The 21,680-nt window shown below is 39.6% G+C and overlaps 2 protein-coding genes across 2 annotated transcripts in view; both read right to left on the minus strand.

Moving 5' to 3' along the window:
* SGK3 (serum/glucocorticoid regulated kinase family member 3) overlaps positions 1–21,680 on the minus strand; it is a 392,044-nt gene that overhangs the window by 34,796 nt on the left and 335,568 nt on the right. The gene's annotated exons all lie outside the window — the stretch shown is intronic.
* Positions 1–21,680, minus strand: part of CSPP1 (centrosome and spindle pole associated protein 1) — a 65,717-nt gene that overhangs the window by 19,876 nt on the left and 24,161 nt on the right. Inside the window, exons 6-20 of the mRNA XM_063451345.1 lie at positions 20,314–20,394; positions 19,726–19,824; positions 18,555–18,958; positions 15,686–15,772; positions 13,814–13,906; positions 9,440–9,528; positions 9,025–9,121; positions 7,406–7,463; positions 3,856–4,145; positions 3,339–3,457; positions 2,779–2,863; positions 2,075–2,192; positions 1,699–1,846; positions 968–1,105; positions 496–608 (exon numbers count right to left, since the gene is read on the minus strand). Coding sequence (XP_063307415.1) covers positions 496–608; positions 968–1,105; positions 1,699–1,846; positions 2,075–2,192; positions 2,779–2,863; positions 3,339–3,457; positions 3,856–4,145; positions 7,406–7,463; positions 9,025–9,121; positions 9,440–9,528; positions 13,814–13,906; positions 15,686–15,772; positions 18,555–18,958; positions 19,726–19,824; positions 20,314–20,394 — 2,019 coding nt within the window. The remainder of the gene's footprint in view (positions 1–495; positions 609–967; positions 1,106–1,698; positions 1,847–2,074; positions 2,193–2,778; positions 2,864–3,338; positions 3,458–3,855; positions 4,146–7,405; positions 7,464–9,024; positions 9,122–9,439; positions 9,529–13,813; positions 13,907–15,685; positions 15,773–18,554; positions 18,959–19,725; positions 19,825–20,313; positions 20,395–21,680) is intronic.

Genomic DNA, 21,680 nt, shown 5'->3' on the forward strand with positions numbered 1-21,680 from the left:
AAGTTCCCATGATTTTCAGCTGTGCAACTTTTATTCACATTATTTCATTGGAAAGTAATCACCCAGATCACTTTATCTCATTGAAATGGTCTGGGTGTCAGGTCCCTGTCCCCATTTGCAAAACTGCAATGTTTACATTGCAGGGTTAACGGCACTTCATATTGACAGCGACTAGAGATGCTTCCGAGGCAGAGACAGAGTAATACTCGTTCCTGCGACATGGAATCCCCATAGGAAAGTACTGGGAAGGAGCCTTTGACGTCGGCAAAGCAGGAGAGATAAGCAGTGCCAAGGGGACCTCTGCATTGTAATAAGGTAAGTGAAACTTACATTTTTTTGCGCAAGGGGATGGGGGGAGATCTATTTAGAGCTGTAGAGCAGGACAAGATAGTGTTAAGAAGACAGATTTGTATTCCTAAAAAAATAGTGTTCCTTCAACAATTATCTAGAATGTTAAAGACAAAAACAACTCATAGATGGAACAAATAATATTACCTGTAAGCGTAGAAAATTTTTATAGGATTCTTGCTGATGAACCTGCTGTTCTGTGGGAGGCTCGGTAAATACACTACCTCTTGCAAATTTGGAGTTACTTGCAAAAGCAAACCCTATGAGAATATGTGGGGGTGAAAAAAGTTTTCCAGTTAATATTAAATAGACTAGAAAAATTAAAATCTTCAAGACATACGTATCATTCATCATACAGCCAAAAACAAATTAGCATTAGTATATTAACTAAAAGGTATGAAACAACACAGTTTAGTATATAGATTTACAAAAATCAAAACAGTACATATTTAATGTATAGCAACACAGATTATGTACAGAAACAAAGCCCTACCAAATTACAACAATCACTGCCACACCTGAACAGTTATGGAATGCACTAGCACCTCTTTACGTCTCCTACACCCCCATCCTGTTTACTAGAAAATTTTAAATTGCTAGAACACATGCAGTTTGTTACCTGGTATTTTGCTTGAAGATCCTGCATTGTCTGCTAAACTCATATCCAATGCAACAACAGATCGGTTGTCTTCATAGGCTGTTGCTTCTGGTTTCTGATAAACATCTTCATTCTGTTTATGCATCCTCTTCAAGTCAGCTGCAATACACACAGACTGTTACGACTCCCCTTTTAATGCAACATCTACAAACACATTGTAGAAAACGGCAGCTTCTACCGACTCGCAGACATGCTTATTATCGATCATCAATAATGAAATCTATGTCATGGTACAGTTTACCACACAATGCCAAAAGACTAACACCCTTTAATTACCCTTACAACCCCATTTAAGAAACTAGGTAATTAATAAAACTGCACTGTGCGTATGGGGAAAACATTTTTTATTAATGTTTTGTTTTTATTGTTGTTGCATTCAGACAATATTGATTTGAATATACAGATCTACTTTCTATGTAAATGTATACATTATACTAGAAATATAAATCACGAGATATATAGAATGGGTTTTCTAGACTACTTAAAGCCTTAATTTAATGGTTTTGCATAAGCTTTTCTAATTATTTCATATTTTTTAAATATCTATTTTTTTCAAAATATTTAAATATATTTAAAAAAATAAACATATTTAAATATTAAAAAATTCTTCAAACTATTAAATCATTTTGAAATATATCCAAAAATCTAAAATGAAAGCCTTTTCCAGACACACATACTAACACTTCACTTACTGATCACATTCCCTTTGGCATCTTTAAGTGGAGCACCGCCTCCTCCCTTTCCCCAAGGATTATAGTTTTTCATATCGGTTTCCAGTTTCGCGTCATACTGTTCTTGTTCCTCTTTTTCTTTCCTGCGTTTTTCGTTCCTTTCCTGAATCTGAAAAGGAAGGTATTAGGTTCTGTTTATATTATAAATATGCCATTATTTATATGTAAAGGTGGATTCTATTCTGTAAATTAAAAAAAAACAAAAAAAACTAAGCTCTACTTCTCATTTTTGATCCGACCAGCCAGCAAGAAAAAAAAAAAATAAAAAAAAAAAAACCTGCTAAAATACATACAGTGGGAGCAGAAAGAGTAGTAACCATGCGACTAAATACAGTACCTGCAGTGCCAGAGCATCCTGGTAGGACTGAGCAGCCGCTTTGGATTGCCTTGGTCTCTCTTCAGGCATAAATCCCAAACTTGCGCCACTTCTACCCACAACTCTCTGTGCATTAGGACTAGAATATAAAACAGATAAATATAGTTGCATTGAAATGCAACTCAGCAATCACAGCATTTTGGATAATATGGTCACTTATTTAGAGGTTAAAAAAAAAATTGTATTTTTTTTTTTAAATTCGAACATTGCCAAATTTGCCAGAAACCATATTTTAAAGAAGAGTTCAATTTCAACAAGGACATGGGAAACGTGAATCAAAAACTAGAGTTGGTACATTTTCAGTCATTAAAGTATATCTGTAAGAAAAAAGGGGTAAGCATTGCTCTGAGCACCAAAATATCCTCCACAAGCCTCATCAGGGATCCACGTAAATCAAAATCTTGACTGGCTTTCTGGTACCAGTGTAATTGAATTGATGAATATTTATCACTTCAGAGTATGGATGCATTATAATGATGTGAGGGCAACGCAGAGGTTCTAGCTTTCGAATTCCTTTAAAACCCACTTATATATGATATATATATATATATATATATATAAAACATGGATGACTAGATGATTTCATTTAACAAATGTAAAAAAAGAAGAGTGAAAATTACAGCACACTAGTAAAAACGACACATATTTGCACATCCAATACTTACACAGCACGATCCTCTGGTTGCAGGATTTGTGGCGCAGGAATGCCGACTCCAGGAGCAATCTGAGGACCCAGCATGCTTGGGTGATCTGTTTGAGGAAAGGAGCAAGAATCAAGAAAAGAATACAGCATGTAATCCGTCCTGTAATGCTGACAAAAGGATACATCAATTACCTTGCCCGGAAAAGCATTATGATTCGGACTACAGTTTATCTAATTTTGTATTATAATGCATTTATCTTGTTAGCATGTGACCTCAAAATGAACTCAGCCTCCATATAGCCAATAAGCGCAACAATAAAATCACTGGATGAGAGCAATTCATCTAAGCCTACAATAATACCATACCCAACATGTGTATGTACTCAATGCATTTGATGGTTTCATTATCCACCAGTGTGTCTGAAAGCACCAATTAAAATTTTTATTACACAAAAAATTATTTCAAAAATAAAATAAAAAAATACATTAGCATTTAGCTTTCTCCATTAGCAACTTAACACAGATGTTATTTGCGTAAGCTTTGAATGATAAACCAATGGCTAAACTAAGAGGACTGCTCACAGTATGCCAGGTTGGGATCCAGCGGGTTCCTTGCGCCATAAAAGTAATATGCATCATCATAGGGAGTCCGGTAGTTATCCGTCAGGACAGGTGGATTAGGAGGGGGAACTGCAGCAATCCTGCAACAAGAAATTAAACAATATTAGAACTCTGTGAGTGCGGTATTTTCTCCTGCAACGTTGAGTGACTGTAGCATTTCTGTCTGTTCTCTAGCAGTCTCTAACATTTACTAGATAAAGCCCAGGTTACAATCACAGCATTATTTTTTTTAAACTGCCAAAACCACCAGTTGGGTACTTAGTACCCTTAGCTATCCAAGCAAATGATAACAGAATGTGTAACACGTTCTTAGAAGCTGAATAAATAATGTCCAGGATAAGAACTGCAAAATGCAGAGTTATCAGACTATGGATTAACACAGCACCGAAATAGACCAGGCCCTCCTTACAAATTACAGTGGTATCCCTGAGATAAACATATATGTTTCCATTGCTTCTGAATTTAAATATATAATTACCTAGGAACAACTATTTCTCCAAGAGCACTAGCTAAACCTCTGTGAAATTGTTCACTTGATGGGTTCACAACCCCAGGATAGTCATTTCCATGGACCGCTGGTTCAAACGTTGGTGTTTGGAAAGCTACTCTGGCTCTTTCAGGTGGAGCTCTCTCCTCGTATGCAGGTTTTGGTTCATTTCTCCTGACAGTATTTTGTGGATCATAGGTAGCTCCAGGTCGATAAGGAATGTTCCGATCAGTCATTTCTTGCTGACGATTTATTGCTCCAAATTGCCTTAATCGGTCAGGCTGGAAAGAGAAAAATCTATGTATACAAATTTCTTCTATATAAAAAGGAAACATTTGAAACAGGAAAATGAACTGTTCCTCTACAATCTTCGAAATGTAATTCAGATGATTCTGAGTCAGCCTATGACTGTTTTAGTTCAACAGCAGCTAGCAACAGTCACATACTTTTAAATTCAAATATTTTACCAAAGTATTGAGCAGTTAAAACACCTTAGTGTAAATCATGGATATATGAACATTTGGGAATATGTATAAAGACCAAATTAGCAAAGTTCTAAAAGTGATGCAGTCACTCAACGGATTGCCCCAGAATTTATATGCATAATACGCCAAGTGCTAGGTAAAATCAATCTTCCTATTTTTCTGGATCTGATATCTTGGCGCACAAAATTATGTAGGTTTGTCTCCTAATTAGATCACTCCCTGGTGACATGCTCAAGTTGCTGTAATTAACAAGTAGTTTGGGTCAGCAAGTGTGGCCCAAAATCTTTTACCATTAATAAATGAGCAATTATTGTGCTTTCCAGCCTGACATCAGTGCATTTGTAAACTTACAATGAGTAAGTACAATATCTACAGCGTGAAGTGTAGTGTTAAACAGAACAGAGCAACCACACAGCATTTCTGACCTCGCATGTTTAGCAAGTTTGATCAACACATTTACACCAGCAACTTTTAACACACAGTTGTTGGCGCTCAAACAATTGGCTAACATGAGCTTGTATAACCTACTGGATTGAGAATACGTAACATATGGTAATGTTCTGCCATGAACCCAAGCCCACCTATCTAGAAAAACACAACTTATGTTAGAATAAAATAAAAAAATAAGATAAATGTAATCTTTATCAAAGCAGTGAATGTAAAAGATACCAGAAACAACATTTTTTATAACTTCCACAGCATCGTGACACATGCAAACAAGCATAGAGCATTGTCACTTTTTCAGATATCAATTTTTAACAATAATGAAAGCGTGCAGACATCAAACACATGCAATTCTAATCTACACACAGCTAGGCATATACAAGCTAGGACAGTAGCAGCCTAAGATACATAAAAGGCCAACACTTGTAGTAGAGAATAGGGTATTTATAAATATAAATAAAAACAAAAAAAAAACAAGTTACCTTCTCGTCATTATGCTAAAGGAAGCATGTACAAAACAATTACAACACTGAAAGGCCACAGTAAAAAACATTCATTAAAACACAATACATAGGGACCGTCACCTTTGTGCACATAAAAGCTTAAAGAAATAAAAGACCAAAGCAAAATATTAATTGGTAGGTTTGCCATACTTTGCTAAACTCCATTATTTTCTGTGTTCGCTTAATTTCTCATAAGCTCCTTTGGCTTCCAATATCACTTCTATGCGGATGACACACAAATCTATTTGTCCTCCCCTGATCTCTACACTAGTGTCTCTCGCTGCATCTCTGCTATTTCTAACTGCCCACTTCCTTAAGCTCAACTTGTCCAAAACAGAACTTCTGGTCTTTCTTCCCTCAAGTGTTGCTACTCCCGTTTCAGTCTCCCTCCACGTTAATGGTGCTACCATCAACTCCATCACGCAGGCTCGCTGCCTAGGTGTTCTCTTTGACTCCGAACTCTCCTTCACCCCTCATGTCCAGTCGATCGCCAAATCCTGCCGCTTCCATCTCAAAAACATTGTGTGCATTCGACCCTACTTAACGCCAGATGCGGCTAAAGTGCTGATCCTTGCCACTGTCCTCTCTCACCTTGACTACTGCAATCTGCTTCTCAGTGGTCTAACATGCTCCCAACTTGCTCCTCTTCCTGTCCGCCCGCACCTCCCACCCCTGTGTCAGTCCCAGCATTGGCTTGCCGTAAGATACAAGGCTCAATATAAAATTCGGGTTCTTGCTTTCAAATCTCTACATAATGCTACTCCCACCTATCTATCCTCCCTAATAGACAAGATGTACCAACTAGGCCCCTATATTCTGCCAAAGACCTGAGTCTATCCTTTGCCCAAACCAGTGTACCACAGGGACAAACGGAGCTGAGGCCAATATGTGTAAAATCACTATGATGCACATAAACGTTCGTCCTGAAGAGTACATTTTCAAGATATGCATGATTAACACAAATCATGCTCGATAAGGGTCAAGGAATGCAAGGAGGGTGTGACGCAAGTCTACTAAACATAGGATATAACCACTTGAAAAAAATAATTAAAAAAATGTTTTAGTTTGTCCCATTTTAGTTTAGGAGCAGTTCCACACTGAAGTTGGAGCTTCGGTACTTCTGCCTTCTGGCTTCTGTTGCTCTTTGCTTTGCAGTATTAGAAAGGGCCAGCTTATCAGTATCAGCTTGTCAATGGGTGCCCACTGAGAAAAACTGTAAATACTGCTTCTCAAGGGACAGCGAAGGAGAAACAGGCAGCCAAGCTCCAGAGCCTCAACTTTGAGCTTTCACATACTGCTTGTTTGAGCTTTAACATTACAGTTTAATCTCTGAAAATAAGATGGTCCTATGAAATAAACGTAAATTTCTATGGCGAGGGGAGTGTTTATTAACTTAAATAAGACTTTCCATAACTAAGATTTTCCAATTACTTTTACAAACCATGCCAAAACAAAAGAAAATACACAAAAATAATAATACATAGTTAAAACCCCAGACACCAAAACATAGTTTTGATGTCTGGGCCTTAAACAATATATTATTTTTATATTTAAATCAGATGATTGTATGTATAGTCTGTGAAGTATTATACTTCCAAAAGCAGATTTATGAATTCTAATTCCTAAATGGTAGTTAAAGGGATCCTACAGTGCGAGGAAAACAAACCTGTTTTCCTGGCACTTTAGGTCTCTACAGTGCCCCTTTCCCTCGCGACCCCCCTCCTGCAGGGCTGGAGGGCTTAAAACCCCTTCAGCCACTTACCTGAATCCAGCGCCGGGGCAGGCTCACCCACGCTCCTCCTTAGTGAGCATTATTCAATGCTTTCCTAAGGTGAAAATCTGGCGCTGGAGGTCCATGAGGACGTCCAGCGTCAGATAACAGACCAAAAGTTCGTTTGAATTCTGGAAGCGCCCCCAGTGGCTGTCTGATAGAAGGCCACAGAGGGCAGACTTAGAGCTGCAATGTTTTACATACAAACAGCTGGATGCAAGGAATTTGCACAAATACTGCCAAAGCAATGAGCCACACTGAACGAAACTGAAAGGAGAGAGGCTCTGATACACTTACAAACACCGGGAAACAAAATGGCATCTGTTAAATCTTTTTACCTGTTTCTCTGGGTCGATGGCTCCAGAAGCTGCCACCTTCAGTTCCAATTCCTTCTCTCTAAAATAAAGAAAAAAACGGTTTCCCCCAATATTTCAGAATATGCAAATCTCAGGCCATTGGAACACACAGGTTGGAATCGGTGGAACTGGGTTGCCTTTACTAATGCCTTACATGATAAACTTTTGAGTATTACGGGAACACACCAAACATTTAGTGGAAGAACACTTCCAATCACCCCTAGAATTTTGTTTATACATATGGGTGGGAATAAATATAAATCAGGAATAACTTCAATGGGAAGTGATAGAGTAGACAAGATGCAGTGTACATTTGATCAATTAGCTTTTCAATATGTCTTGTAAAGGGACACTAGAGTTACCCAGATAACTTCAACTCACTGAAGTGGTCTGTGTGCAGTTGCCCTGTGCTCTTAACCCTGCAATGTAAAACATTGCAGTTGTTTTTTGTTTTGTTTATTTGCAAACTACAATGTTTACTTTGCATGGTTAGTCTACCTGTAATGGGTGTCATACTGCCAACTACTCAAGGTGCTTATGCTGCACGAGGAAAACTCAGCAACGTCAATCTCCATTGGAAAGCACTGATTAAATGCTTATCTATGTGGAAGGTTGAATGCATGGGTATGGCACACTTTGCACAAGCACACTATAGAGGAGCATTGGATTGAGTCATCAAGGAGTAGGCCATGCTCTTCCATGATGTCAGGACCTATATAGAAGTAACAACAGGGACATTATAGCGTTGGGAATAAAAAAGTGTATTCTTAACACCTAAAACCTACATCTTTGAAGTTCCGAAATTTACTGCAAATACCCAGCTTGACACTTTTTCAGTGAGCCCTCACCAAAGTAGTTAGTGGCTCAGCTATTCATGATGCTCCCATTATAAGCATATTCCCTTGAAGGATTTATGAGACCTGTTCTTTGGCGTGTTGCCGCAATTCCATTACTCGGGTAAACGGCACCAAGGATGCCATCTTCTTATTGACAACTCCATTCACAGTTTTCATTCATTCACAAGACTTAATCGCAAGGAGATAGGTACATGAAGCCATCCTGCACCATTAACTGTGCAAAACGTCTAGCGTGTTTAGGTGTTTGGAGTGTTGTTTTAAATATACAAGGTTAATTAGCATTACCCAAGTAATAATGGTAATGCTTTTAGATTAAAATGAATGGTGAAAATTTTAATCAATTTTACTCTGTAGCGATGATTGGTTCAGGTCAACTCATAAAGTGAATAATAGATATAAATTATTGGAGTTGAATATAATATTATGCTTTTTGTAAAATGTTGGTTGAATGAGGAAAATACTATTCCATAGAGGAACAGGAACACTCTACCTACAGACTACCAACAATCCTTCATACGTGCAAGCAGTTCTCGCCCTACAGACTCTCAAACTTTCAAATAATGCTCTCCATACCAGGAGAAAGTCTACATACATTCATACAAGGAATGCTACCGCTTTAATTTTGGGCGAGAATAACACCAATTATTTTTACATGTGTTCATTTTTAGAGCCTATTACTCCTTCATAATTAGACAATCAATCTGTATAATACTGCACCGATACAGTAGAAAGATAGTAGTTTACCGTCTTTTATTTCTCTGCTGCTCTGCCATCTGCTCCATTAAGTCTAGTCTATAACGTTCTTTTCGTCTCCGCTGAGTTTCATCTCTATCCGATCCACCTAGGAGGATAGAACAATTTTTTTTAACTTAAAGAGAGGAAAATACCAATAGACCTAATGTGTAACCCAACAACATTTTCAAATGTGCACGAGATGACAACAGAACCTTAAACAGAACGAGAGACGATAATTCTGAGATAAGTGTTCACATGATATGAAATAGAATATTTATGAAGAAAACAAACACTATATCATAGTAACATGTTCAATAAAACCACAAAAATAATATACTATAATGGCTACAAGAAAACTGGCCCTAAGGAAGGAGAAAAATTTTTTATGAAAAAGAATAAACAAAATATTTGTCTTTCATCTTACCAAGCAGAAGACCCGTGGAGAATTCCTCTTCCTTCAGGCGTGCAGACCTTGCGCGTTCAGCTATTTGCAAAGGGTTGCCCTTATTCACTCTTCAAATAAAGAATGGCAAAGGACAGAGTTAAATCTAACAAATATACTATTTTTTTATTTTGTCTGACAGCAAGGTCAGGTTTGCAAATCATGTATCTAGGCTGAAAATAAATAAGGTCCATATAGCCAATCTCTTCTAAAAGCAGTAGGATAAATAAGATGTGAAGATCACAGTTTCCATTTGTCTTGCACAGGATGTATTGTGTATTACAGAGGAAACACACTGTGGAGTTCCCATAACTACATGATGTAGAAGATTTCTTTGTTGTTGCTGTAAGGCCTGCATTACTTTCCTCATGGACAAAGTGGAAGGATTACTAATTTCCTAGGTGAGATTCTATTACTCTATTGACATTCCCTAAAAAGGGATGTATAATCTTGGATTTCCAGTTGTTGGCAGAATACACTTCCTGCTGCTGGCCATTGACAGGTAGGGGACTATGATTGAATGATTGTCCAAGAACAGCTACATTTGTTTAGGATAGTCCTATTTTCCCAGGACCACTGCTAGATAATTTAGTGGACAGCAAGAGGACTGTAACATTCATATATAAATATAAAACACTGGTTTTTTTTTTCCACACAGATAATAAGAGTTCTTAAACCTTTGGGTTGGACACCATGTAACTGTTGCACAGCAATGCTGTAGGCTGAGAACATTTAAAACTAGAAAAGCTACAATTTATGGGGAAATTGTGTGAAGTGTTCTTGCCTCCACCATTAGTCTACAACTGGAGTTGTCGGAGTAACTGTTATTATTTATTTATATAGCACATTTAATTGCAACGTTGTTGCCCAAAGTGCTTCACAGTTACATTAAAACATACATTTATAAAAACATTAGCAGGTGTACAAAAGGCATCACTTGCTGCTCCAGCCTGGAGTATTTTGGCGGTTGCCATATTCAAATGGTCGTATTTTAAAAAAATTTACATCCTACAGCGAAGAGCTTTATATTGTGAGAATCACAAGACCCAGACCTACATTTTGATGTATAGTATGTCACTGAAGTATTAAAAATAAAGGCACAGTCGCGGTTTAGAAATTGCCCTTCAAGTTTGAGCTGGCTAGAGTGGAGTTTCAATGAATGTCAACGAACGGCATGAGTTGCAAAAAGTTACAAAATGAGGGAGTGGTGGCAGTTTAGAAATCATGTCCTGATTTTTCAGCTTTTGCCAGCTCCCACTCTAGCTTTGAACATTTTGCCATTCATTCCTATGGGACAAATTTCGCCACAAGAACGACGATATTCCGTGAACCATTCGGCAAAACGTTCCACAAAGTAATAGCAATCCAATCAGGAACATTCCGCACGTTTCGGTATATTACGGTCTATGTAGTGTAAAAACTGTGGGAGGAGTTAGGGTGGTAAATTTTGCTATAATAAGAATATATATGTGAGATAACATTAAGTGGTCTTGCTATAGGATGTAAAAGCTCTTCGCTGTAGGATGTAAAAAACGTGTAAAATACGACCATTTGAAGATGGCAACCGCCAGTGAAGTGAGCAATTTGGAGCAGTTTGTTTTTAACCGCTCTTCTCTGCCCTATTTGGAATCTATTATTTCCTGTTGGCAGCTGGTGGAATGTTCGAGGGATTTGAAATGGCGGCTGCAGAAACCCTGTGTAACAAGGCTGCAATATGAAGATGCTGTTATATATCTATTAATAATGTGAGTACTTCGTTATACAGGAATTATTGACTGATTTGTACAAAACATCACAGTGGCAGCAGGGATAGCTGAACGTTTTGATATAAATTGTTACATTTATATCCCTACATGGCAAGACCACTTACTATTATCTCACATATATATTATTATTATTCTTATTGAGCAATTTGGAGCAGTTTGTTTTTAACCGCTCTTCTCTGCCCTATTTGAAATCTATTAGTTCCTGTTGGCAGTTGGTGGAATGTTCGAGGGATTTGAAAGCTCTTCTCTTGCTGTAGAGTGAGTGAACCACACTCCAACCTTTCCCCAGTTACTCCAGCCACTCCACCCAGTTACTCCGCCCACTCCAGTTGTAGATTACTGGTGGAGGCAAGAACACTTCACACAATTTCCCCAGAAATTGTAGCTTTTCTAGTTTATTTATGTATTTTTTTAACAAAAGTGTTGCAACTCAAGTATGATCTCTTCAATGTAGATTGAAAACAAACATTCACATAAAGACAAAGTTTGATCTATAAAGTTTATTTTAAAGAGAACCATTTAATAATTGTTAGGTGCAATATGTAGGCTAGGTTACAGCTTGATATGTTAGATGGAGATTTATTTATTTTTTCTCAAAAAATAATTGTTTTTGCTGTTCCAAATTTGCAGCATTTCATCCAATACATCAGTTCATTAAACTATCATTTAAACCAGAATATCTTTAATGTTAAGGTGGCACAACAAGGGCGTACATTATTTCTAGTTAAACTAGAAGCTTTGTACTGAAAAATTCCAGCTGAGCTATATCCAACATTAGCCCCGAGCTTGGCTTACATGAAAGGGATAACCTACGCACAAAAAAAAAAAAAAATAATAGCACATCAAATGATGCAAAAAGCTATACATTATTCACAGGACTAATAGTCAAAAAAAGAATAAAGTGCAAAACAATAAAAGAAGGTGGGGAGCCTGGCTGCTGCAGCGACTGGTCGCATGATCCTAGAGCTCCCAACAATAACAGCTAAAATCGGGCAAAATTGCCTATATCACCGCACTCACAGTGTTTTGGGGACTCCCCTTGATACACAGACCAAGATAGGGTGCAAAACCAAGAAGCCCAGACAAGCACAGTCTGAGGCTAACAATCTGCGATCTGTGGCAGCAATCACATGGTGCAATTGAGCCCAAGATGGCCACAGTCTCAGGAGGCTGCTCAGATTTTGCAGACGACGATTCATTTGGCGCCGAAGAGACCCCAACGGAGAGCATACGGCATAATTAAGACACATCTCCAGTGACAAATCTGCTGAGAAATATCTCGGCGGACATAGCAACAATCTGCGGGGACCTGAAGGGCCTTACAGGCCGCATTGGGACACTCAAAGTCACTACAACGGAGAGCGCCCAACACAAAGTCGCTCCAGCAAGCAGTGCAGGAACTACAGCACCAAAACCAGCTCCACGCAAAGTCTACTTAAATCTGCCCTATGCCGGTCTCATAATAAAAATGTGCTGATTTCTATGTACAACCGTTTATATCTGACAAACCTATTCTTTGGTATATTTTTATATTGAACAATCTTTGGTTTTTTCACATGAACAAAAGTAAAAAAAATAAATAAATAAAAGAACACACCAATACCAAACATATCTTAAGTACAGACAGGTTTTCACTTCCGATTGGAGAGGGATACCGGCACATAATTGTTTTTGCATAAGTTAAGGTTTGGACCATCTGCCCTCCTATAGCTGCAACACACATGGCAATGGTAGGCATAGTCCGCAATAAGGTATGACTAGCCTTTTGATCCTCTTCACTTTACCTCATTCCAGCCGGTACGTGACGTCTCGCACAAGTGATTCGATCCGATCATCAGAATTAACAATGAAGACAGATGTATTTCACTGTGCAGCTCTATCCTTCAGCAGGTGTCTTGAGTTTTTGTTTTTGATTTGGGGTGGGCTACCATATGCAGGGTATAAAATAGGATCATGGACCATAGGTTTATTGTTGAAATCCCCTTGAAGGCGGCCAATTGCTGACACATTGGGGGTCCTTTTGGGTTTTCAGCCTTTGGTCAGTGTAGTTGATTTTGCACTTATGGGTTATATATATGAACTTTAGGTAGGTTTGGTATTGGTGTGTAACAGGTTATTGTTATGCGTTTTATCCTTCTATTTTTTAACACTATTCGTCGTGTTAATAAAGTATAACTTTCTGCATCATTTGGTGTGCTATGAGGTTTTTACATTAAAGGGACACTGTATGACCATTGATGGAGACTCACATTTTGCATTAAAACAATAAACACAGTGTAATGCTGAATGGACTTTGGCACCAGGGGATTCCAGCCATTATAATCAGTCTAAAGAGATGAAAAAGATACCGTGCCTACAGTGTCCCCTTAGCTTATGCAAATAGTTTTAATAATTTTGTATGAATTTGGCTAAATGCAGGCTACCTACTTTACCATAGAGAGCAAGCAAAACTATAACTCACATACATCCTTGTCATACCAATACTCTTTAGCTCCACCTTTGACAAATGACATATTTAGCAAGGGTAGTTTTGGTGATTAAAGATAAAGTATCACCCAAGTTATAATCCAGAAAAGACAAATGGTCTTACCTCGGTTTTGCAGGAGACGTGATGGGTCGTTGCTTTACCTGTTCCCTGAAATTATCTTCATAGTCCGTGGGAGGTGCTCTGTCTCTCCTGTCTCTGTAGGGCCAGCAGGGCATTGCATGAATATTATTTAAAGTACTAGAAGTGTTTAATTCCTATGCAATGTGCACCATGCCTATGAGGCATAGCGGATATCTCTCTAGGCACCGTGAGCAAGGGGTCCACGTCTGGATTACCCTTTAAACATATTAAAGGACCACTCTAGGCACCCAGACCACTTCAGCTTAATGAAGTGGTCTGGGTGCCAGGTCCTTCTAGGGTTAACCCATTTTTTCAGAAACATAGCAGTTTCAGAGAAACTGCTATGTTTATGAATGGGTTAAGCCTTCCCCCTATGTCCTCTAGTGGCTGTCTCATTGACAGCCGCTAGAGGCGCTTGCGTGCTTCTCACTGTGATTTTCACAGTGAGAGCACGCCAGCGTCCATAGGAAAGCATTATGAATGCTTTCCTATGTGACCGGCTGAATGCGCGCGCAGCTCTTGCCGCGCGTGCGCATTCAGCCGACGGGGAGGAGAAGAGGAGGATCGGAGGAGGAGAGCAGGAGGAGATCTCTCCGCCCAGCGCTGGAAAAAGGTAAGTTTTTACCCCTTTCCCCTTTCCAGAGCCGGGCGGGAGGGGGTCCCTGAGGGTGGGGGCACCCTCAGGGCACTCTAGTGCCAGGAAAACGAGTATGCTTTCCTGGCACTAGAGTGGTCCTTTAAGAGCAAAAGAATGAAAGAAGGATGCTTGATCTGATCAATCAATCAATCTTTTAGATTCAGTGGATGGCCAGATGCGTGTCGTTTACCTGAGGAAGTGATGGAAGAAGGATGTAGCATGGATAAAAGGCTAACCAGAGGAAGCAGTGTTAAGCTCTGGGCAATGTTCTACTGCAAAACCTTGGGTCCTGACAATCATCTGGATGTTACTTTGAGATATAACATCTACCGAGAGATTGCAGCAGACCACGTACAACCATTCATGACAATGGTGTTCCCTGATGCCAGTGGCCTCTTTGAGCAGAATAATGCACCCTGCCACACTGCAAAAATTGTTCAGGAATGGTTTAGGGAGCATGACAAAGAATTCAAGGTGTTACCATGGCTTCCAAATTTCCCAGATCTCAAACTGATTAAGCATCTACAGGGTGTTCTGTAACAAATCTAATCCATGGAGGCCCCACCTTGCAACTAAAGGATCTGCTGCTAATGTCTCGTGCCAGTTACCACACTCCACATAAGAGTTGTTTTGGCAGCATGAGGGGGGCCTACACAATATTAGGCAGGTGGTTTTAATGTTGTGGCTAAATGCACAGATAAAGAATACTCATTGGGCTTGTCACCCAAAAATCTTAACGTAGAATATGGCATTTCACAAATAGCCAGTTTAGGAGTCAGAGAGAGTAAAACGCAATACAGAACAGAGCAGTGTACATCGTAGCAGTTATAAGGATCATCCAGATTGCATACTTTTAAACTATTTAGGTGTATTAAGAAATTAGAAATTATTGAATGAACGTTTAAATATTGCTTCTTAACTAAAACACTTTTCAAACTGTCCTGCTGTTTTCACGGCTTACTAACACAGTATACTATGGAAATCTATATAAATTAGAAGCATAAGTGTCCAGCAATGAGAGACTGCCACAAACAGAACTCTAAACGAATACTATTTTATACACAGTTGGAAGAAAGGTGCTTGTAATTTAAGACTAGTATAATTGTTTAATGATTCAGTTTGACACATTACTCAATTATTTGAAATAACTTGTATAAAGCATTAATGTACGTTGTCAAGGTGACAACATTAGCAAGGCTACAGTCATTAATTCTCACCTATTCTTACTTTCCCGAACTTGATAATAAGATGCTTGCTCTGAGCCGTTCTCATGGCCATCTACATCAAGACGTTGCATTAAAATTCTAAAAAATAAAAACAAAAAACATTTTATTTTGTTTTTAATCATTTTATGTAATTGGACACCAATATCAAAAAACTAAATTCCACAATTATAACAAGTCACACTTTTTTATGGCAAAAAGGGTGTTTTATATTTATTTTAAAAATTGATGAGATTCATAATAAATTCACCCGATATTCACCCTGGTAATGAAGGTTTAAAATCTTTTTTAAGTCATTTTTCTTTCTCTGCAAACAGGCGATGCTTATTTTAAAACCAAAAGTACTTCCTATCTCAATGGTGCAATGAATTAAGGCTCCCTTAATTTAGGAGTAAATCCAATGTTATGAAAAAAGATTTGGCATGGTCATCTAAAATATATGAAGTCATTTGCAGTTTTATGGCTGTGGCTGTCTGGCTAATGAGTGTCACAAGCTCACAGCACCAGGGCCATTTTTTAACGCGGGTGTAAACGAGGCAGCTGCCCTGGGCCCAGAGCAGCTACCCTGTGGGCCCAGCGATTTAAACAGCCCCCATGGACCTGGCGGTGCGGCTGCACAGAGCGCACCAGCCGCACACCAAGGAGGCCCCCCAGGTGGCCCATGCACTAAGGGCCACCCGGTGGGCCCCTTCCTGTTCGGCAGCCGGCTGGGAGGAAATGAGTGCCGCGCGTCACTTTCTACCACCGGAGATCATAGCCGCGCGGGAGAAGAAAGGCAGAAGTAGGGGAGTTCCAGAGGAGAACTCCCAACTGCCTTAGCCTGCCAGTGGACCCCAGGGAAACCAACCTCCAGAAAAAGTTAAGAACCTGGAGGTCGGCTAAATGTATGTCAGTATGTTTGTGTGTGTGTGTGTATGTATGTATGTGGGTCAGTATGCCTGTGTATGTGTCTGTGTCAGTATGTCTGCGTGTGTGTGTGAGTATATCTGTGTGTGTGTGTGTGTGTCAGCATATCTGCGTGTGTGTGTGTCAGCATGTCTGCGTGTGTGTGTGTCAGCATGTCTGCGTGTGTGTGTGTCAGCATGTCTGCGTGTGTGTGCGTGTCAGCATGTCTGCGTGTGTGTGCGTGTCAGCATGTCTGCGTGTGTGTGTGTGTCAGCATGTCTGCGTGTGTGTGTGTGTCAGCATGTCTGCGTGTGTGTGTGTGTCAGCATGTCTGCGTGTGTGTGTGTGTCAGCATGTCTGCGTGTGTGTGTGTGTCAGCATGTCTGCGTGTGTGTGTGTGTCAGCATGTCTGCGTGTGTGTGTGTGTCAGCATGTCTGCGTGTGTGTGTGTGTCAGCATGTCTGCGTGTGTGTGTGTGTCAGCATGTCTGCGTGTGTGTGTGTGTCAGCATGTCTGCGTGTGTGTGTGTGTCAGCATGTCTGCGTGTGTGTGTGTGTCAGCATGTCTGCGTGTGTGTGTGTGTCAGCATGTCTGCGTGTGTGTGTGTCAGCATGTCTGCGTGTGTGTGTGTCAGCATGTCTGCGTGTGTGTGTGTCAGCATGTCTGCGTGTGTGTGTGTCAGCATGTCTGCGTGTGTGTGTCAGCATGTCTGCGTGTGTGTGTGTCAGCATGTCTGCGTGTGTGTGTGTCAGCATGTCTGCGTGTGTGTGTGTCAGCATGTCTGCGTGTGTGTGTGTCAGCATGTCTGCGTGTGTGTGTGTCAGCATGTCTGCGTGTGTGTGTGTGTCAGCATGTCTGCGTGTGTGTGTGTGTCAGCATGTCTGCGTGTGTGTGTGTGTCAGCATGTCTGCGTGTGTGTGTGTGTCAGCATGTCAGTGTGTGTGTGTGTCAGCATGTCAGTGTGTGTGTGTGTGTCAGCATGTCAGTGTGTGTGTGTGTGTCAGCATGTCAGTGTGTGTGTGTGTGTCAGCATGTCAGTGTGTGTGTGTGTCAGCATGTCAGTGTGTGTGTGTGTCAGCATGTCAGTGTGTGTGTGTGTCAGCATGTCAGTGTGTGTGTGTGTCAGCATGTCAGTGTGTGTGTGTGTGTGTCAGCATGTCAGTGTGTGTGTGTGTCAGCATGTCAGTGTGTGTGTGTGTCAGCATGTCAGTGTGTGTGTGTCAGCATGTCAGTGTGTGTGTGTCAGCGTGTGTGTTTGTGTGTGTCAATACATCTTTCAGTGTATGTGTCTGTATTTATGTATGTGTGTGTGTGTGTGTGTGTGTCAGTATGTCTGCCAGTATATATTTGTGTGTCAGTGTATGTGCGTTAGTATGTATCTGCGAATGTTTTAATATGTTTGTCTGTGTGTGTGTGTGTGTATGTGTCAATATGTCTGTCAGTGTGATTGCGGGTTGAGCGTAATTGGGGGTGGGGAGGTGGAAGGGTCAGGGCCCAAGAAAATGCTTTGCCCAGGGTCCTAATCATATTATACACTGCCCTGCACAGCACCCACATACTGTTCTTCTATACTCAAACTATAACAGCCTAAGTAAAAACCTGTGACCTTCTGGTTTAAAAAAAAAAAAAAAAAAGCAGGATGTAAGGTGAAGCATACCCTAAGCAGATGGACATTTTCAAACTATAAGGAACCGAGATGTTTAAACACAGTCTTTGGAGTGGTATGAAAGAAAAAAAAAATGTAAATAAAAAAATTTTGTAAAAATCTGATTTACAATCTACAGCGTGACTGGGGTATGAGAGAACTATCGGTATATTAAGAATAATGTTTGTTGGGAGAATTGTGTATTATAGGCTCCAGACTGTGTAACCCTGAGAATTTGTGATAAATCCTCTGATCGTTAAACTAAGACAAGACTATCATATGTACGGTATATGGATCAAAATTAAATACTTGCTGATTGTGCACTGTAAGTACCTCTCATTGGGGTGGTTGTATCTCACTGATCGTTGGTTATGTGGCTCTATTTCATATCTCAGGTTATCTCCGCTGGTGTTATTGTCCAAATACGATCTATGTGGTCTTCGCGTATCCAAGTCTGACATATTATTAGGAGGTCTAGCCACTATATCAGCATCCAAATCAGATCTATAGTAATTTTTATATCCAACTTCTTCCTTCGGTACTTTGCCTCGTCCATCTTCAATTTCAAAGTCTACCTTGCGGTACCGATCTTCTTCTGATCTTCTCTTGTTGAGGAGCGCCTCGTAAGCCTCCATTGAGCTATAAGCATCTTTCTTAACCTCCTGATCTCTGTGGGACATCTGTACTGATGTGTATGGTTCTGGGTTTACTCTGCTTTTCACAACAGATTTCTCAATCTGCAGTGATTTAAATAAAAAAATAAAAAATAAAAAAGTAAGAAAAATAAATGAACTTCAAGAATATAACTATACAGGGTTTGGATTCAGGTCTGTTAAATTACTGTTCTGCCTTCATGGCTTTATATACAATTGGGTCATTTTTTTTCTCCTTACAATGCATTAAACATGATTTGATCCAACTCTATTAAAAAAGGTTTCCTTTCTCTATTAACAATCAATTGATCTATGCAGACTAATTTAGGAATAAGTTTTACATTAACTTTATGAACTCTTTGGCTGTTTCTTTCTATAGCCCAGCTTCTCTTGTATGAAGAACCTATAAGCTCTCCTGTGATTGCAGGAAGATAGGGACCACCTTTAACACAATTACAAAATACAAATCACATTACTATTCTACCAGATATTTGAGATGTTTAGACAAGGGTTTGGACATAATACAGAATACGGTTAAATGACACACGCAAAGGCAGGTGTTATGTAATCCTTTACATCTGGGCTGTTCATCTGTAGGTTTTTAGTTTTTTAAACAAATGGTCAGTCTATAGATTCAAGTTGGCAAAAGCATACATAGGCATTTAGAAGGCAATACTATTTTGACTTGCAGTCACGTTATTACATTATTTTAGATTATTTTAAAAAAAATTATCTAAAAAAAAAATCATGGTTTTGAAGTCAAAATCACCTTTATTCGAAGAAACTGACAAAATTGTACAATAAGGAAACTATTTGTAAATAGACTACAATAGAGTTGCAGAGAGTTGTACCTGCGCATGTTGTGCTTCAGCCCTAAATCTAGTATTTTCATCTTCCTTCATCTTGAGAAACTGGTTGTATTCCTGGTTTCTCTCAAGTCGCAATCTCTCCTATAGTAATAAAAATAAACCAGCATAAATCACTCACTTCTAAAGCATTACAATTTGTAGAGCAAGAACAGATTCAGATGTTGCTTTTTTAAAGCTTTATTAGCTCCTGTGGGAGCCAGAACATTGTATTGTTGTCCATAAAATCTCCCTAAACACCATCTTTATGTGCCCGGTCCAACTTCCTTCGTGATTATTAGGACTTAGTATGACCACCTTTGAACTATAACATGTGGTAGATTTGAACATTTGTTTATCCTTTTTTAAAAGAAAATAATGTATATCAGTCATCTTACTGATCTGTACATCAAAATGTCAAAAAAAAAAATACATTAAAAAAATTCATTATTATAATAATAACAAAAATATATATAACTGTGCTAAAAAAGAAATCAAACACATAAAAATCACAGGAACTATTTTCCACACTGTGTAATCAGTACATAAAATGAATGAGTTACAATGTGCTAGATATTTAATGAATGACCATACCTTGCCTGACAGTCGCTCTCCAATTGGAAGAGACAATCCTTGAGTAGTAGGGTCAATCTCCCCTGTAGTTCTCACATTTTTCTAAACAAAACAGAAAAAAAAGTGTTTATTACAGTTTCTAAACATTAATTGTATTGCCCCAAGATAACTATTAATAGATTTCATTCATTATAACAAAAAGGAGGTCTATGTGCATTTTTTTACGTTCAAAAGAGAGTAGTCCTACTTAAAGGGACACTCCAGGCACCCGGACCACTTCTGCTCATTGGAGTGGTCTGGGTGCCAACTCCCACTACCCTTAACCCTGCAACTGTAATTATTGCAGTTTTTCATAAACTGCAATATTTACATTGCAGGGTTAACTCCACCTCTAGTGGCTGTCTATTAGACAGCCACTAGAGGTCACTTCCTAGGTTCTAGCACAGGTTTCCTGTGCTAGAGCGTCGCTGGACGTCCTCACGCTGTGTGAGGACCTCCAGCGTCGCTCAAAACCCCATAGGAAAGCATTGAAATGATTTTTCAATGCTTTCCTATGGGGAGACGTAATGCGCATGCGCGGAATTTCCGCGCATGCGCATTAGGTCTCCTCGGCCGGTGAGCGAGATTAGTCTCGCCCACCGGCCGACGTAATCACTAGGAGGAGCGTCGCGGAGGCGGAGACAGCGGCAAGGGACATCGCCGCTGTCCCAGGTAAGTGACTGAAGGGGTTTTCACCCCTTCAGTAACCGGGGATTGGTGGGTGGGAGGGAGAGGGACCCTCCAGTGCCAGAAAAACGGATCGTTTTTCTGGCACTGGAGTTTCCCTTTAAATTTAAATCTGAAATTGCACCTTGGAACACTAACATTATATGTGAAATTAGATATTTAACAGAAGAAACTAGCAGTATGATCTCATACAGTTTTCTAGTGTACTTGTATCACTAAACATTTATTCAAGGGAAGACCTACATACACACTTTAATTGAAATATCTCTATTATCCCAGCAATAGCGGTGTATGGCTGCTATGTCGCAAATGTGTCGAAAACATGTTCAAGTGATTTGCAATATCTTCTCCTAGAATCTCTACTCTTGGTTAGAATACAGTAGGAGCTTAACCCAGGTGCCTAGAGCAGAAGCATTGATATGCAGTGGACAGCACAAACGACTATCATGCTCTCTGTATGCTGGGACATGATGCCATATCTTTGTGAATACTGCCTGCATGATTATAGTTTGCCAAGAGACAGCAAGAAAGGTTGGTGCTGTCTGGTGCCTTTTTCTCTTGCCCCCTCCCCTCCTAAAACAATAGAGACTAAAGCCCAAGGTATTGTCTACCTAATTTCCTCTTTACGCTCACTGAAGAGAAGTATCAGGAAGATGTGCACT

Source organism: Pelobates fuscus, chromosome 4 (genome assembly GCF_036172605.1).
Source record: "Pelobates fuscus isolate aPelFus1 chromosome 4, aPelFus1.pri, whole genome shotgun sequence".
NCBI lineage: Eukaryota > Metazoa > Chordata > Amphibia > Anura > Pelobatidae > Pelobates > Pelobates fuscus.